This window comes from Conger conger, chromosome 15, assembly GCF_963514075.1.
Source record: "Conger conger chromosome 15, fConCon1.1, whole genome shotgun sequence".
Lineage (NCBI taxonomy): Eukaryota > Metazoa > Chordata > Actinopteri > Anguilliformes > Congridae > Conger > Conger conger.
In genome coordinates this window covers 3,154,338-3,173,976 of record NC_083774.1, presented here as the reverse complement: position 1 = coordinate 3,173,976, position 19,639 = coordinate 3,154,338, and the positions used below count along the sequence as shown (strand labels likewise).

Sequence of the window (19,639 nt, the reverse complement as noted above, 5' to 3'; positions counted from 1 at the left end):
CTAGGCTACAAGCTATTCCAGTCATGTACCTTAGCCGCTAGGCTACAGGCTGTCCCAGTCATGTACCTTAGCCGCTAGGCTACAGGCTGTCCCAGTCATGTATCTTAGCCACTAGGCTGCAGGCTGCCCCAGTCATGTACCTTAGCCGCTAGGCTACAAGCCATCCCAGTCATGTATCTTAGCCACTAGGCTACAGGCTGCCCCAGTCATGTACCTTAGCCACTAGGCTACAGGCTGCCCCAGTCATGTACCTTAGCCACTAGGCTACAGGCTGCCCCAGTCATGTACCTTAGCCACTAGGCTACAAGCTTCACCAGTCATGTACCTTAGCCGCTAGGCTACAGGCCGCCCCACTCATGTACCTTAGCCGCTAGGCTACAGGCTGCCCCAGCCATGCACCTTAGCCGCTAGGCTACAGGCTGCCCCAGTCATGTACCTCAGCCACTAGGCTACAGGCTGCCCCAGCCATGCACCTTAGCCGCTAGGCTACAGGCTGCCCCAGTCATGCACCTTAGCCGCTAGGCTACAGGCTGCGCCCAACTCTTATGCGCTCATGGTTTAAATTGAGCCACTACAGCGCACTCAGGGCTGCATGGAGGAGGTTGCATCACACGCACTTCATCACACCTCGGCTTCCCTGGCAACCCGCTGCCTCGCACGCCTTTTTATAGCCGCAGGAGGGGGGTATATTTAGCGCACCCCAGGTTGTTTTAGTTCAACTTTCCCCTGGCCCCCCATGGCGGAATGGCCAGCTGTCCTGGCAGTGCACTCCGCACCCAATTAGCTGCAGGCATCATCAGCAGATTAGACACAGGACAACACTCCGTGAGCTACTGTTGTGACCCTATAACACACGCACACGCACGCGCACGCACACGCACCACAGAGCCGACACCATTGTTCACTGCACTTATGTTATCACACTTACGTACAGTATTATCAACTTGTAGCCTAGAGGCTAAGTCACTTGCCTGGGACCTGGAAGGATGCTGGTTCAAGCCCCGGTGTGGCCACGATAAGATCAGTGCAGCTGTAGGCCCTTAACCCCGCATTGCTCCAGGGGCGATCGCCCCCCCTATTTAGTCGAATCAACTGCAAGTCAATTTGGATAGAAGCATCAGCTAAATAACTTATTTACTTATTGTCGTCCATACACCTGCTAATGCCTGAACACACCGAGAGGACCTCATCAGCCACAACACAGCAACAAACATTTCACGTGTCAGACTCCAGCAGCGTCCTTTCCCACTTACTACTAAAAAGCAGGTGGCCAGCCAGTGTGAGATAGTCTGTAGCACACACTATAGTTCTAGCATTGCTAAAGTACCCCAAGGTTTGTGGCCTGGCCTTGATTTCAAAGCATAGGTGCCCTCTAAGGAATAGCATGGGTTGTACGCTCTACCCATAATGAACGTGAGCTATAATGAACACCAGCCAACACTGAACACAGCACAGCCCCTGCTGTAAAAACCCAGCAATGCCAGCTTCACAAGTGGGCTGGTCAAACTGGTCATGAGCTGGTCTAGCCGGGTATGAGCCAGGCAACCAGCAACCAGCTCTTTCAAAACCGAGCTTGAGCTGTTCTTCAGCTGGATTCTCTGTGGTTATCTGTACCCATCACGTCACTTTCACCTTAGGGGAAGATATAATTAATGAAAAACAAAGTAAGCTGTGTTCGACAGTCCGAGCAAGGACCATAACCCCCACATTGCTCCAGCTAATGTCACTGTGATTGGACCAAGGGATGAGCAGGACAGAATCACAATGGAATGTATTGGCAGCTTTGCTGCACTGTTGACAATCAGAAGAATAATAACAGATCATGATTTCTCTAGCGCTTTTATCCAAAGTGACTTACAGTTGATTAGACTAAGCAGAAATACCCCATTATTGGGGGGGAAGGGCCTCGCTCAAGGGCTCAAGGGCTCAAGGGATCTTATCTGGGCTTGAACCGCCAACCTTCTGTGTCCCAGTCACGAACCTTAGCCGCTAGGCTGCCCATGCATACCGTACAGGACACTACCGCCACTGTTGCCATCTGTTGGGAGGCCTGGCACGTCAGCCCTGATTGGCAGACACGACACGCAGGAACGCGCCCACACCTCCCGGCCGGCCTATCACAGGCCCCCGGCTTGGCGTCAGTGTGTGCTTTCTCCGCAGCCCGTCGCAGGAAGAGAAACAGACCCACGGGCGAGAGCCGAAACCGACTCCGACTCTGTTATGATATCCTCGCCACAAAAACACATAGAGTTATTCTTCGCGGTCTCCCGAATTTCACGTTGCTTTGACAAGACCCGCGCCTCGTTTCAATGCCTTTACCGTCTCGTCTATGGGGGGGGAGACCAGGGGTAGCCGTTATTTTCACAAGAGCACCCCCAGCACTGGACATTAACACCAACCCGAGGAGCGCCAAGGGTTACGGCTACTGCGCTTAACCTCAAACCGACACAAGTGGCAGGAGATGCTATTTATGTTGGCAGAACAGTCAGAGGTACAATTGAAAAAAAACCATCTGAAACATCTTAGGTCAGCCTGTTCATACAAAAACCAAATACTTTATTAAAATAAAATAATTCCATTTCAAATCACAAATAAAACTCCTAACCTACAAATGGGTTTAATATTTTAGGATCCAAAGACAGCTGAATCCCTTGATTGAATTCCAGCCTCGTTGAGGTGTGCCTCCTTTTGGGCTATCGTGCCAGACCCCAGGCAGCAGGCTGCACATCCCTCAGTAACACTCGATGAAAACAGCTCGCCTGAGCGAAGAGCACCCCAGACAGAAGGATCACTCGCTCACACTCGATGAGCAAACAGCTCGCCTGAGCGAAGAGCACCCCAGACAGAAGGATCACTCGCTCACACTCGATGAGCAAACGGCTCGCCGGAGCGAAGAGCACCCCAGACAGAAGGATCACTCGCTCACACTCGATGAGCAAGCAGCTCGCCTGAGCGAAGAGGAACCCAGATCTGCCCCAGGTACTCTCCTTCCCTCAGTGCTGGCTGGAAGGCCCGGAAGGTTCAGCTCAGTGTCACGGCCCCCCCCTGCTCCGAAAGGGGGAAAAACGTTAAAATGGACATCAGCCAACCACAGACGATGTGTGGATACAACTTCACTGGCAGCCTTTCTTCAATGTATTTTTCTGAGACCTATCGGCGTCCGCGTTACCGAGCTAGCCCGTTAGCCGTACCCGCTGCGAGTGTTTCTCTGGCTCCAGAAGCCGCTGCCTTTCAGGCGTCATTGAGGGACGGAAAGTACCGCGGGCCCCAGATCCATCTCGCCCGGTCCTCTCCCCCCCCCTGATCCCCGTGAGACTGAGCCATCTTGGCAGAGCAGTCCGAGGAGCGGAGGGGGCCAGAGGGGGTCAGGAAACTGGGCCGGCCCCTCTGTCTCTCCCTCTCTCTCTCTCTCTCTCCCTCTCTCCATTCAGACAGGGCCTGGTAACGAGGGCCCGGGCCCCGGCCCGCAGGAACACAACAGCAATCCTGTTATCGCAGGGCTCTGCCGCAGAGGCACGGCGGAGGGAGGGGAGGGGAGGAGAAGGAGGGAGGGAGGGGAGGAGAGGAGAAGGAGGGAGGGGGGGAAAGAAAAGGAAAACCTCTCCACACAAAAAGTGAGAGAGAGGAAAATTTTTTATAATAAACAATGATTGCAGCCGCCACCCTGTCCCGTCATTAAGAGCCTTTTCGACAGCGGTGCCAGGGCTCTCAACAGCCCCCGACAGGAATAAACACCTCACGCTGAGAACATGCTCTCTGGCCCTGCGTCTGTGACGCGCCGGCCGTCTGTAAACAATATGTGTTCCATTCATTCAAGCCTCGCTGTGAATTAACACTCGGCCCGGGGGGGGGGGGGCTGGCCTCTTCCCAAATTAAGAGAGTTCTGGGACCTGGGAACAGTGCTGGGGGATGTTGCCAAGTCTCCAGCTCTGCATGGGAGCCCCCTTCTCCTCCCTGCTTTGGGTTCGCTGGTCCCCCCCCCCCCCCCCAGCCCCCAGCCCCGCTCCCCAGGGCCCACGTGTGTGACGATGAGAGCCAGGCACTGCCCCCCACCCCCTCCCTCTCACCACCCCCCCCACCCCCACCCCCTGCCCAATCAGTCCACCTCTCAGGTCAGTAGATAATTACTGCATTCACAGAGCGGTTCACACGGAACCACCAGCTATGAAACCGCACAAATAACGGATGGAAAACAGACCGTTTCTGCCGGGGCCCCAAAATATTATGCGACCCCAGTCGGTACCGAGGGGAACGCACAGCCACTTCAGACGTAGGGGGGCCAGTCTGTAGCCTAGTGGCTAAGGTACATGACTGGGGCCCGGAAGGTTTGTGGTTCAAGCCCCGGTGTAGCCACGATAAAATCCGCACAGCTGTTGAGCCCTTGAGCAAGGCCCTTAACCCAACATTGCTCCAGGGGGGATTGTCCCCTGCTTAGTCGAATCAACTGTAAGTTGCTTTGGATAAAAGCGGCAGCTAAATAACGTAACGGCAGCACCACGGACCTCCACTCAGCGAGCCCTCGGGGCCCAGGGCCAGACACGCGGCTGATCGGAGCGCCGTGCACGGAGGAGAGAACCCACCACAAGGGCCTTCTGACAGGGTTATGAGCAAAAAAGCCTATCAAACTTTATCTTCCCACTGGTGCACGATTAAGTTGTTTGTTTTTCAGCCGTCGTCACGACTGTTCTCACACTTCGGTTACAATTACTGCTGTGCAAATATCTCTAACAGGCCAGATCTCTCCTCGGCGAGAGTGGGTAAAAAAAAAAAAACGAGCCAAGAGGGAATGAAACAAAATGGCCGCCGTCGCCTTTTCAGCGGCTTGACCCCAATGCCACGAGGCGCAAATCTGAAATAATCGCCATGGCTCCGGCCTCGTAAATATCCAGTCATCGGATGACCTGGATGCCACCGCCGTCGGTGGAAGGAACGAGGGGGATCCCTGACCGATTCCACCTGTCTGACTTGTGGAGCCTCTGACCCCGCCAGCTGACCAACACCCCCCCCCCCCCGCCTCAGCAGAACCGCGTGACGCACAAGGGCTCCTTACCGCTACGCGATAACCACCTGTGAACTCAGGACCTTTCCCCGAGCCGCGAGTGTCTTGTAAATACGCTCCTCGCGTTTCAATCTCGGCCGGCCGCTCCCCGGCGTGTCGGCTTTCCGCGCGGTTACTCTGCCCCGGAGCCGAGCGGCACCAGCTGTGTGTTCGCCGCGGCCTTCCAAGGCTGTGAAATTCACGCCAAACGTCTGCCGGTGGAAACGGGCATGTCAGCACCCGGGGCTCAGAGAACCGCATCGCGCCGAAAAAAACAAAAAAAACAAAACGCATTCACACTTTTCTCTCAATGGCATTCCGGGAGCGAGTGCCGCTGCCGTTTTTTTGTTCCCCCCCCCCCCAGATTTTCACTTTTATTTACATTATTCCTCTCGGCTCTCCCCTGAAAGGCCTTCGTGCCTGAGGCCGGCTGCCAGCCAGATACGCCGCTGCATTTGGGTCCGCTCGGTTTGATCCCGCACATTAGCATTCCCCCCCCCCCCCTCTTAGACAAACACCGCCGAGAGATAACAAATGTTCCGTGGAGGTCATTCATACTTCAGCGCTGTTTTTCTTTCCGAACGTTGACATTGTTTTCGCTGCTGGGACAGACTGTGGAGGTGTAAGTTTTACGTTCGGGTGCCAGGCTTCCATTACTCACCAAAGCAGCAAAGGGGCAGCTAATGTACTATGACTGGGACAGCCTGTAGCCTAGTGGCTAAGGTGCATGACTGGGGCAGCCTGTAGCCTAGTGGCTAAGGTACATGACTGGGGCAGCCTGTAGCCTTGTGGCTAAGGTACATGACTGGGGCAGCCTGTATCCCAGTGGCTAAGGTACATGACTGGGGCAGCCTGTATCCCAGTGGCTAAGGTACATGACTGGGGCAGCCTGTAGCCTAGTGGCTAAGGTACATGACTGGGACAGCCTGTATCCTAGTGGCTAAGGTACATGACTGGGGCAGACTGTAGCCTAGTGGCTAAGGTACATGACTGGGACAGCCTGTAGCCTAGTGGCTAAGGTACATGACTGGGGCGGCCTGTAGCCTAGTGGCTAAGGTACATGACTGGGACAGCCTGTATCCTAGTGGCTAAGGTACATGTCTGGGGCAGACTGTAGCCTCGTGGCTAAGGTACATGACTGGGGCAGCCTGTAGCCTAGCGGCTAAGGTACATGACTGGGGCAGCCTGTAGCCTAGTGGCTAAGGGACATGACTGGGGCAGCCTGTAGCCTAGGGGCTAAGGGACATGACTGGGGCAGCCTGTAGCCTAGTGGCTAAGGTACTGGGACAGCCTGTATCCTAGTGGCTAAGGTACATGTCTGGGGCAGACTGTAGCCTCGTGGCTAAGGTACATGACTGGGGCAGCCTGTAGCCTAGCGGCTAAGGTACATGACTGGGGCAGCCTGTAGCCTAGTGGCTAAGGGACATGACTGGGGCAGCCTGTAGCCTAGTGGCTAAGGGACATGACTGGGGCAGCCTGTATCCTAGTGGCTAAGGTACATGTCTGGGGCAGACTGTAGCCTCGTGGCTAAGGTACATGACTGGGGCAGCCTGTAGCCTAGCGGCTAAGGTACATGACTGGGGCAGCCTGTAGCCTAGTGGCTAAGGGACATGACTGGGGCAGCCTGTAGCCTAGCGGCTAAGGTACATGACTGGGGCAGCCTGTAGCCTAGCGGCTAAGGTACATGACTGGGGCAGCCTGTAGCCTAGTGGCTAAGGTACATGACTGGGGCAGCCTGTAGCCTAGTGGCTAATGTACGTGACTGGAACCTGGAAGGTTGATGGTTTAAGCCCCGTTGCAGCCATGATAAGATCTGCACAGCTGTTGGGCACTTGAGCAACGCCCTTAACAATGGTTCGCTAACGTTTGCCATCTCGAACGCACGTCTGGACCGGAGAATCTCAGCTCGCCTTTTTTTTAAATATTTTTTTAGAAACCCGCTGAAAGGGCGAAGCGGTGGATGTGCAGCAGTGCATGCTGGGTAGGCGCAGCGCTGTCGGAGAGGGGGGGGGGGGGGGGGGGGGGGGGGGGGGTGGATGCAGATGAATGGCGCCGGGTTTCTGGAGCTCTGCCAAGCCCCATCAGAGGAGGAAGTGCTTGTCCTCTGCTTAGTCTAATCAACTGCAAGTTGCTTTGGATAAAAGTGTCAGATAAAAAAAACATTATTATTATTATTATTATTATTAGTAGTATTATTATTAAATTATTAAAGCACCAGGTAATGCTGCAGGACAGACCAGAATGCACTGAAGCATCTCCTCCCTTGGTTCAGGCATCTGATGGCTCTAAATTAAAAAACATTGATGGTGCAAGCAGCGAACCTGTGACATTTTGCCCTCCGTTGGTGGAACACCGTTACTGTCCAGGGAGCGGCCCTGCCTAAGGAGGCATTCTGAGGGCACCACCAATCACAGCCGAACACCCGGAGTTCAGGCCAGAGGACAGCACAGTGACAGTTATGGCAGTTAGTTACAGTTATTTAACTGCCACTTTCATCCAAAGCGACTTACAGTTGAGTCGACTAAGCAGGAGGCAAAGCCCCCCTGGAGCAATGTGGGGTTGAGGGCTTTGCTCAAGGGCCCAACGGCTTCACGGATGTTACTGCGGTTACGGCAGGGATTGAGGCGCTAACCGTCAGGGTCCCAGTCCTGCGCATATCTCCGTCAATCAGGTTCCCATTGTCAACAGGGACGTCTCTGAAAGGTGGCCTCATTTTGTCTGGTGAACGAGTGCTCCACCATACCCTCCCTCTGCCGCAATACTTCAGCTCTGCCGTGTCCATACATCACCGTAGTTGAGATAGATCACTTGAACCAGTAAGCTAGCTCGTGTCAGTTCAAATCCGCCTCCCCCCCCCCGCCCCCGTAGCTGGAGCAGGGTGTGTTTGGACAGACATATGCACCATAAGTTCTGACATGCATTTGTTCAGGATGTTCCAGGGTTGAAGATTTATGCACTGGTGGCATTAAGCAGTTTCCAACATTCCATCCATATACAGCAGCTGCTGAAAATATCATACACCCCACAACATACTGTACGCTATCCCACGCCAACTACGGGGTTTGTTTGACAAAAAAAAATATATAAGGCACACAGAAAAAAAAAAGCTACTGTATATATCTCTCTCACTCACCATCTCTCACTCTCATCTATATGTAAATCACACAGGTTTGATCTGTACATAAGGCCACTTCACTGATATGTTCAGACAATGCCGTAGTAGCTATCAGATCGACAGCCAACAGCTAATTTATCTTTTGAGTTTACAATTCAATTATGAACCATGTCCTCCTTGTTGTCATACTGTCAAAAATAAAGTAGACACAGAATGATTCTTAAAGCTTCAAGTTTTGGAACAATAGCCAGAGGATTTGCCAACAATAAATCCGGCCACTTAAAACCATTCTCCTCAACCAAAAAAAAAAAAATGACGGTACAGCTTGAGAACTTGGACGCTGAGTTTGGAGGAAACCGTGCGCTTCTTCCAGACACTCAGATTGGACGAGCTTGCGTGTGGAATCTGAAACGCGACGGGCAGAAACCACACACTGTAAGGGGTAGATAAGTGGCTGACCACCCACAGGAGCACGGGATCATGGGATTGCCCACAGCTCCTCCAGCTCCGATGAGCCTCAGCAGACACCGTTACCACGGTCACCCAGAGTCCCTGTCATCAGGGTTACACCCCCCCCCCACCCCGCCCCCCACCACGCACAGCTGCATGAGCAAACACCGGACGCTACCGAGCTCTTCCTGCGACACGAGAGGTCACGGAGACGGGGGGGCACACGACGCCCCCCCTCGGGCCTGGTTCACACAGAAGCCTGAAGTGTGTCCAAGACGGTGAACAACGTTCTTGGCGAACTATGTTAGCAGGAAACGGTTACTGTTGAACGATTTTTAAATTAACATTCCATTCAGTTTCGACACCAACACCTTTTTAATACAAACAGATGCAACTTAAGTCTAACATTGCCCGCTCGCAGGTTTGTTTGCGTAAATGTGATTTGTTTTTAAAGGTAAGGTGTTATATAACAGGCAAATAACTGTCAACTTTTGTTCCCTCTGTGTTCTGTCCATCAGCAGCCATTTTGCACGACCTTTTCGAAGTGTTCAGGAACAGGGAAAAAAAAGTTTGAATACGTTCGCTGACGTTTGCCATCTCGAACGCACGTCTGGACCAGAGAATGTCGGCTCGCCTTTTTTAAATTTTTTTTTTAGAAACCCGCTGAAAGGGCGAAGCGGTGGATGTGCAGCAGTGCATGCTGGGTAGGCGCAGCGCTGTCGGAGAGCGGGGGGGGGAGGAATGCAGATGAATGGCGCCGGGATTCTGGAGCTCTGCCAAGCCCCATCAGAGGAGGAAGTGCTTCTCCACGGCTCTGAGGCGGGGCGGCGCCTGGCAGGGGATGCAGGGAGGTCCCCGCTGGAGCCCTGGTGTAACTCCACCGACAGACGACACGCAACTCCTCTCCCACACCCCCCCGCCCCTCTCCCCTCTCTCCCCTCTCTCCCCCCGCCCCTCTCCCCTCTCTCCCCTCTCTCCCCTCTCTCCCCCCGCCCCTACACCCCTACACCCCTACACCCCTACACCCCTACACCCCCCCCCCCCCCCCCAACTCCTCTCCAACACACCACACACCCCCGCCCCTCTCCCCTCTCTCCCCCGCCCCTCTCCCCTCTCTCACCCCGCCTCTACAACCCCCCAACTCCTCTCACACACACCCCCCGCCCCTCTCCCCTCTCCCCTCTCCCCTCTCCCCTCTCTCCCCCCGCCTCTACACCCCTACACCCCCCCAACTCCTCTCCCACACACCCCCCGCCCCTCTCCCCTCTCTCCCCCCGCCTCTACACCCCTACACCCCCCAACTCCTCTCCCCTCTCTCCCCCCGCCTCTACACCCCTACACCCCTACACCCCCCCAACTCCTCTCCCCTCTCTCCCCCCGCCTCTACACCCCTACACCCCCCCCCCCCCCCCCAACTCCTCTCCCACACACCCCGCCCCTCTCCCCTCTCTCCCCTCTCTCCCCTCTCTCCCCCTGTCCCTCTCCCCTCTCTTCCCTCTCTCCCCCTGCCCCTCTCCCCTCTCTCCCCCTCTCCCCTCTCTCCCCCCGCCTCTACACCCCTACCCCCCCCACCTCTACACCTCTACACCCCTACACCCCTACACCCCCCAACTCCTCTCCCCTCTCTCCCCCCGCCCCTACACCCCCCCCAACTCCTCTCCCACACACCCCCGCCCCTCTCCCCTCTCTCCCCCCGCCCCTCTCCCCTCTCTCCCCCCGCCTCTACACCCCTACACCCCCCCAACTCCTCTCCCAGTCCCCCACCTACACCCCCACCCCTCTCCCCTCTCCCCTCTCTCCCCTCTCCCCCCGCCTCTACACCCCTACACCCCCCCCCCCAACTCCTCTCCCACACACCCCCCGCCCCTCTCCCCTCTCCCCTCTCTCCCCCCACCCCTCTCCCCCCTCTCCCCTCTCTCCCCCCGCCTCTACACCCCTACACCGCCCCCAACTCCTCTCCCACACACCCCCCGCCCCTCTCCCTTCTCCCCTCTCCCCTCTCTCCCCCTGTCCCTCTCCCCTCTCTCCCCTCTCTCCCCCTGTCCCTCTCCCCCCTCTCCCCTCTCTCCCCCCGCCCCTACACCCCTCCCCCCCCCCCCCCCATTCTCAGATGTTACAAACAGCCCACCCTGCGTTTGGTCCTCTTCCACCACACACACACAGAAACGCCGCTGTAAGAACGGTTTCAAGAGCAGCTTCGCCCGATGACGTCATCTCGATGTCAGAACTTAAGGGTTCCAGGAGCCTCGTTAGGGTTTGCTTTCTTTTCTCAAATACCTCTGAAGTTTTTCTGGATTCGAAATGCAATCCTCTCTGTCAGAATTCCGGTGAAAATATCCTCCATTATGACTGTGTATTGCGTCGGCCTGCAAGACGAAACCATATTCCCTGATCTGACAGAAAATTATGATTGCGTATTAATTGGTCTTAATCCCCCCCCCCCCCCAGGTTGAAAAGCGAAATGACTTTACTCACAGCAGTGGACCAGAGCCACTCTGAGCCAGGCCAGCCCCACTCCACATACGTCAAATACCTTCACTCACAAGAGGGCTGGATTTCACCGGCGGCTCAAACTGGGCCCAAACACTCAAACGGCATCAAGGCGGAGATGTGCGAGGCAGCCGTGCGCGTTCTGAGAGGGGATTTGCAGAAGATAATCAGACCCCCGCAATCTGACAGCTTTCACAGCCAAATCAACTGCCCATCCCGATTGCGTTAACGCCCGCCAAGCGTTCCACGAACAAACATCCCCACAATTAACCGGATGCAATAAGCCATTCTCCCGGCCGTCCGTATGGGAAACAACAGACCGTCCCCAAAGCGTTAATGAAACGAGTCGATGTAATTCCTTTCTTCCCTTCTCCAGCTCGAGAGCCGGAGCATGACGGATTGATTTGGACTCGACTGGGCAGCGGGGCATGACACGGGGCTATAACGTGCTAATGAAGGAACACAAAGCACACATCATCCCGCAGCAAAACAAACATCTCTGAACAGAGAGAATAATTTCCTCTTCTCTTTTCTGTGTTTATGTTCTCTCTCCCTCTCTCCCTCTCTCCCTCTCCCCCTCTCCCCCTCTCTCTCTACGCACGGCTGGCTTCCAGCACTGCTGAAGTCCCCTCGTACCCTTATTAATCTTCCCCGGCGACACGGTCAAGTACAGTGGAGTATTTTTCTTGAAACGGCAAATACCTCTTTTGGACGCTACCGAGGATTAAGCAAGACCACTCTCCCGACCCTGAACACACACACACACACACACACACACACACACACACACACACACACACACACAGACAGACAGAGACAGACAAACAAACACACACACACACACACACACACACACACACACACACACACACAGAGAGACAGACAGAGACAGACAAACAAACACAAACACAGACACAGACACACAGTTTACATCATCGCCCTCTCTTTCCACAGTCTTGAAAGACTCTTCCCATTGTCACATTCATAATTATTGAATTTTTCTCTAATGAAAAGTCGAGACAATCGCCTAATGATTTGTGTTAATGCCACTTTTATGGAGTCACAGTTAGGCTGCTGAATATTCCCTCCGCGGTCAGTGGAAAGCTTCACAGGTGACCTCACGCTGATGTAATCATGAGGCCAACGTGCCCCTGTTGAAGCCGGTCTCATGCTAACGATGTGGGTGGCGTGCGTGGAGACGGCTAAGAAGCAGACAGGCTCACGTGCTAAAAGGACAACCCGGCCAGTGAGGGAAAATGCCCTTTCTACATATCACAGGTGAGCATCGTCTGATGAAACAGATCCACAGTAAAACAACAATATATTTGAGTTCTAATTTATTTGTAAATAAATAACAGAAAGTAGGAGAGCTTACCGGCTTCTCTGATTTGAATCAGACATAAGACCCTTATACACACTTTTCCTCAAGGGCGGAGACAAAAACAAGGAAGACATGATGCTGACAACCTAGGATTATTATTATTTAGTCTCCAGATAAACTCCAAGCTAGAAAAAGCGGAGACATTAATCTCAGGCGGTCTGTCTGTTTGAGAGAGACAGACAGAGGAGGATTCTTTGAGCATTCTTCCTCAGCACTTAATTCAGCAGACAGGGTCTAATTTGTAATAGAGAATATGATAAAAGGTTATTTTTTTAATCACGTGATTGTCTTTATGTTAACACACATTGTCAATTAAGAATCGATTAAAAAATGACCCTCACATGGTCAAACACTGCTATGTTGAAGGACTTCCTGAATTTAGGTTCAGGCACAGGCCAGTAGAGGCCAGATGACTGAGCTGGAGCGCTCCGCTGGGGAGAGGAGTCTGCGCATCTGATGGGTTTCCCAGCCACCGCGGGGGGGGTGGAGTCAAACGAGGGACCGCCCGGGACACAGGGTCACTCATGATCAAAGGAGGGGGCAGGCCTGAAATCAGGCTACACGCCCCGACCGTGTAATCACAAATACGCTCCAGACACACCTATGACTGCATACTATAAAGTGTCACATAATTCTGACCAGTACTTGCGCGTCAAATCTTATTTCTATTGGGTGTGCGAATCTCAGTTGTTTGTTTATTTTTTTATTTTTTTATTTTTTAATCCAGCAGGAATATAGATATAAACATATCAACTCCTCGCTTAATCCCCGCACCAGACAGCCCAAAGTCAACATTTGATCCGAAAAATAAATAATAACGCCACTGCACTCTTAAAAGTACTTGGAAGGGGCTGTTTGATGACTTCCTAGGGACGTGCTATAGGCCTGCAGAATAATGAGATTTGCCGAAAATGACACGCGGTCCCCCACACACAGCGAAGCGGTAAAGAGTGAAATGACTTCACCCTCGCTGCCCTTCCACAGTCAAGCAGCCAGACGAGCCGGCGGTTATCTCCCCGCTCCTGTTCTCTGTGCCGCCCTTACCGCGATAACGAACGCTCCAGGAAGAAGAGGAAGCAGATGTGTGTGTGTGTCTGTGTGTGTGCGTGTGTGTGTGTGTGTGTGTGTGTGTGTGTGTGTGTGTGTGTGTGTGTGTGTGTGTGTGTGTGTGTGTGTGTGTGTGTGTGTGTCTGTGTGTGTGCGTGTGTGCGTGTGTGTGTGTGTGTGTGTGTCTGTCTGTGTGTGTGTGTGTGTGTGTGTGTTCTGTGACATGGGAGCGATGACAGGCTTGCTCTGGAGCAGATCACATGTCAGCGGAGGACAGAGCACCTGTTTCCCCCCCCCCTCCCCACCCTCCTCCTCCTCTCCAAAGCCATGAAGTCATCCACTCTCCCGGGCCAAAATGGCTTCATCTCCCCTGTGCCTGCAGCCCTGAGGCCATCGCCACTCCTCTGCCGAATCATCTTTCCGCAGAAACCGCACTACCGCAGAGGTGCCACACCTCCTCCTGCTCGAATGCTTTTAGTTCAGCCCAGGCCACAGTCAGCCACACACACCCCCCCCCCCCCCCCCCCCCGTCACCACGGGAACGACAGCCACGGGAGCTTTAACGCCGTACGACAGGATTACAACAAACGATTACATTTAATAAACTTCTCAAGACTGCAGCTGCTGCCAATAGGGGCTACAGGGGTCCCTTATGTTAAAGGGACACGCACTGTTCGCCTGGGAATATCCCCGAATATCAGTTTACTGGTATTAAAAGGATTAAAAATATATATATATTTATATACATCGCATTTCATATGTGGTTGTGATCAGATGAACTACTTCTACAGCAACAAGACTCCCTTCACAGAAGGCATGTGGCATCTTCCAGCAAAATATGAACAGAGTCATAAGGCTGACATAATACTGTCCTACACATGACATAACAGCTGTCACAAGATGACATAACAGATGATGTCAGGTCATATCAAGTGACTTAAAACTGCCACACTTTTATAGCGCAGTAAATGTTATGATTTACTTTTACAGTAAATCATAACATTTACAAATGCAAGTATGACAGTTTTATATCATTTGACAGACTGACATCATCTGTTATGTCATCTTGTGACAGCTGTTATGTCATGTGTATGACAATTTTGTCAGCCTTAGGGCGAGGGGTTCACATCTAGCATTACCAAAAATAGCTTTTCTGCTCCAATAAAAACCCCCTCCCTCAGATACAATGTCCTCCCACTCTCTGGCTGGTATCTGAATCTGGTACCCCTGCTCCCAGCAGAAGGAGGCTGGAAATCAATCTCTCTGAGATAACATTCATTCTCCACCACCAGATGGTCTAGCAGGGCACAGAAGTGCATGAAGAGGCCCAGGGCTGCCGACATTTTTACCCCCTGTCTGAATGCTCACCCCACACTGTCCTGCGCTGTAGGGTTCAAGCAACCCCTGTCTTAAATCACTCACCTTCACATCATTTTACACAAACAAAAGAATACTGACACCCCCCCCCCCCCCCCCATTGTGTCTCTCCATCACAGAAGAGAGATAGTCTAACATACACAGACACACAGACACGAGGAAGATCTCTATAAAACACTTCTCTGAGGGGAGACTGGACAGACAAATCTTTTAAGCAAGGAAAGTTTGGCAAATAGGGAAGTCAAGAACAACACGGGGAACCCCTCACAACCTTACAAATTCTCTCTCCATCGCACGCATGCACGCACGCTCGCTCGCTCGCTCACACACACACACACACACACACGCTCGCTCACATACACACACACACACACACGGGCACACGCACACGCACACGCACACGCGCACGCACGCACGCACGCACGCACGCTCGCTCACACACACACACACGCTCACTCACGCACACACACACACACACACACACACACACACACACACACACACACACACACACACACACACACGCACGCACACACGCTCACACGCTCACACGCTCACACGCTCACACGCTCACACGCTCACACACACACAGGCGCACACACGCGCACACACACACACACACACACAAGCGCCCACAGTGATAGTCTCAATTGCGTCACCACCAGGGTCCCTAGGCACCACTTCTCATTGAGAGGAAGTCAGAGTAACGAGCAGGCCTACGTTCGATTAACTTTCCCACTCAACAGGGAAACACAGCACAGCGGCATTCACGCAATAAACACTGCAACAGATGCAATCACAGGACTGCACCACGTAAAGACCCAAACGCAAAACAAACCATGATGAAACACTAAGCAAACCACGTGAAACGCAAAACAAACCATGATGAAACACAAAATCAACCGCGATGAAACACAAAATCAACCACGATGAAAGACAAAATAAACCACGATGAAACACAAAATCAACCTTGATGAAACGCTAAATCAACCATGATGGAACACAAAATAAACCATGATGAAACGCTAAATCAACCATGATGAAACCCATTTTTAAAATCACGCGGCAGGCGTCACAGAACCGCTCCGGTCCGCGGCGCGGGCGTTACCTTGTGCCGGCCTGGGGAAGGCTGGCCGTCCCGCAGGTGGTTCTGCTCGCCGTCCCGCAGGTGGCTCTGCTTCATGTTCTGGCCCGCCAGCACCATGGCCTTACACTCCACGCAGGACGCGATGGTGAGCTTCTCCCCGTCGTCCACCACCAGGGTGTGGGAGACGCGCGGCGCGTACAGGAAGACGGGCAGCCGGGCCACGTGCACCGCCTTCAGGCCCAGGCAGCGCCTCTTCTCCTGCCGGCAGAAGAAGCAGACGAAGGAGTCGCAGCTGTACTGCCGCGCCCAGGGGCTGCTGGCGGGCCGGTCGGCCGGGCCCTCGTGCCGGGCCCACTGCTCCAGCAGGTCGTGGTAGCACAGCACGCAGGTGGACACCAGGCCGGTGGAGTCGGGCGGCTTGGCGCGGGGCGCGGGCGGGTGCACGGTGAGGAAGGGGAAGAAGGGCTCCCCCTCGCCGCAGCGCCCGGGGGGGTTGACGTTGAGCTGGAACTCCACGCCGGCGCCCAGCTCCGCCCCGCACAGGTAGCACACGGAGGAGTGGCCCGAGTGCGCGGGGGCCAGGCCCAGGCACCCGCCCTGGGACGCCGGCCCCCCTCCTCCGCCCACGCCCGCGCCCGCGCCCCCGCCCACCGCCAGGTGGTACCTGGCCAGGAAGGTGTTGACGGAGGTGATGAGCTCCTCGCTCAGGCACAGCCGGTAGGCCGCCCAGATGTCCTCCAGGACGCCGTGGCACAGCCGGCAGCAGTGCACCTTGCCGTTCCGGGCGCCGCGCGCGTTGGGCGGGCACGGGAGCAGGCTGATGAACGGGAAGTGCATGGCGCTCCGGGCCTTCCCCGGCCCGGCCTTGGCGTAGGCCACGCGCACGTCCTTCCCGCAGTCCTGCCCGCACAGGAAGCAGGCCTCGCGGGGGAGCTGGGGCTCCGCGTCGGGCTGACGGCCCTCCAGGGCGTGGGGCGCGGGGCGGGCCCCGGCGCCCCCGTTCAGCGGGACCACGTACAGGCGCTGGAGCACGGGCACGCTGGCCAGCTCGAAGCCCTGCCACTGCTGCATCAGGGAGGCGTGGCAGCAGGCGCACACCAGGGTGCACCCCCCAGGGCTGAGGGGCAGGGAGCCCGGGGGAGGGCTGTGCAGCCACAGGAAGGGGAAGAACGGCTCGTTCACGGTCCTCTCCTGCTTCTGCACGTACACTCGGAACTGGTTCGTCTGGGACAGCCGGCTCCCGCAGATGTAGCACACGCACTCCTCCCCCGCGCCGCCGCCGCTGCCGCTGCTGTTGCTGCTGCTGTGTGGCTTCGCGATCACACTTCCGGACTCCCTTTGCTGTCTGGCCAACGCCGCCGCCACCGCCGCCGCTCTCTCGCGCCTGCCGCCGTGAAGCTCGGCCGGGTCTACGTCGTCGTCGCTGGTTATGTTTATTTCATTTTCGTCCGAGTCTGAATCGCGGGCGTGGTTAGTCGCGCCGTCATTTGACTTGCAAGGGCCACTTTCCTTTGGGAGGTGCGCGTCGGAAGCGCCCCGGGCGCCAGTCGGTGACAGCGCAGCGGTAGCGCCGGTAACATCTGCTGCTTTATGGCGTTTGCGTAACAGGACCAGAGGATGCCTGGAGTTACAGCTGCTGTCGGCAGTGTGCTGGCGCAGGTCGGGATGTTTGACATTCTCCTCTGGCAGCCAGTGCTTGTCGCGTATAATGAGTCCGTTGTCTTGCACAGGTGTCGCGACAGAAGGAGTGTCGTAACAGCGCTGTGGCAGAAACTCCTGGAACTGAGCCAGAGAGACCGAGGATTGCGATACATGATTCATAATTTGAGCAGAGCGCCTCAGTGGCAAAGTACTTTCTGGTTTCTGTGCGTCCTGTGCAACATAGCCGCCGACAGTGTACCGGATTCCCCGCTGAGAATCGGGACTGCTTTTTACACTGACATCGTTATTTTTCCTGGTGCCTTCTTTGGAGGTTTTGCTATTGGCAGATATTTTAAAACATTTTTCCTTGTTCGTCCCGGGTCTCTCGGTTGAATCTATCTCTTGGTCTGACATGTCATTCTCGGAAAAGGACGAAAAGTCGGATTCACCTCCGTCGAAATTCTGACTGCTGACACTGATCCTGCGCTCCAGGTCATAAGAAATGTTCCATTCCTGGGGTATTCGCCGAGAGTCGCACTGATACGGCCTCTTTAGCCAGTACATGCGCTTCTCTATCGGCGTCCTGGACCTCTCGAATGAGTTCCACTGTTCGCCGAGGAAACAGTGGCAGACAGCGCACGCCAGCACACATCCATCTAGGGAAACCCCGTCAGCCCCCGGGGCTGGCTCCTGGTGTTGCAGAAACGGGAAAAACGGACCGTTTTCTCTTTGGTATTTCACTTGTAATTTCAGTTCTTTCCCGGCCGTAACACTGCCTCCGCAGATAAAACAGTAGACGACTCCTATCCCGTTCCTGTCAACTCTTGAACCGTTCCCGGGCAATGCACTCTCTTCCCCCGGTAGAACTGCAGCCATGAGTCGGTGCTTCCTAGAAATCGGTGTCAAGTCCTTGTCGCGGGGGTCGTTCATTGTTTTATAAATATCCTGTGTGGTGTCCCTTTCGGCAAGTCATTCTAACGCAAACAAACACGCGTTGGTCCGTCAATTGTGTAACACGGTCCCACAGTAGTGTGCATTGCATTTACTTACAGCGATACGGGCTACACGGCTGAATCCCACGTACGCTGCAGAAAGTGCTACAGCACAAGCGGCGGTAACGAGTCCTTGCAGTTAAAGTACCCCGAAAACGTTGTTAATCCTTAAACACTGTTAATTCATGACAACAAACGTTGCGTTAAATAGAGTCTCCCACCGCCTGCACGGCGCTGGTCGGCTGGCATTGACGCGAAGAAATAAACTCTCAGTTGAATCGCTAGTCGCCTCTACTCCAGCGAACTTTCCTGTGTTCTCCAAACTTTGGCTGCTAACTCTGCTCACACTGTAGACAGCGCCATCTCCAATTCACTGGATCAATTTCACAGACCCACAATGCACCAGCCCTCGGCCAGAAACTAGGCTGATCATAAAGTTGGGAGTTTCTCAAGCTCGTATCACGGCGCTTTCTGGCACAACAGAACCACCGCCAGCTGTTCAGAGCCGCGCGGCGCGACTGGGTTTCATTAAACTCTCAGCCAATGCACTGTCATCATGTACTTTTCATATTAGAAATAATTATGTTTATTAATATAGACCTATATTATTGCCGATTCAAAATAATAGCATGTGCAGTGTCGTGATCTGTTTTACTCTTTATATTAAGCTACTTTATAATAGCATCAGGTGTGACTTATGTTCGATTAACTCTGACAGAAATGAATATCCAATTTTAATAATTCCATATATCGTGCAAGATGTCACTTTATATTTAAGGGGTTATTAAACTTGAGTCAAATTATTTGAGATTTAGCCATTTATAAAACCGAACTATTTTTAATATTGAAAATAATTAATATAATTCAAAGTCTTTAAGACATTGAACACCTTTCCTCCGAACACATGGCATCCTATACACGCATAGGTTAAAATTCACCTGGTGTTCCAGTATTTCATGACACAATGAGAATCAATTGAATGGTCTTCAAATATAAAAATGGCAGTGATCCTGAATATTTA

The 19,639-nt window shown here is 53.9% G+C and overlaps 1 protein-coding gene across 3 annotated transcripts in view; it reads right to left on the bottom strand.

Moving 5' to 3' along the window:
- Positions 1-16,450, bottom strand: part of gse1b (Gse1 coiled-coil protein b) — a 347,175-nt gene extending 330,725 nt beyond the window's left edge. For all 3 annotated transcript variants that reach the window (XM_061221314.1, XM_061221315.1, XM_061221316.1), the window contains exon 1: positions 16,007-16,450. In XM_061221314.1, the coding sequence (XP_061077298.1) occupies positions 16,007-16,102 (96 nt within the window). In that variant the 5' untranslated portion in view covers positions 16,103-16,450. The remainder of the gene's footprint in view (positions 1-16,006) is intronic.
- Positions 16,451-19,639: the final 3,189 nt, after the last annotated feature.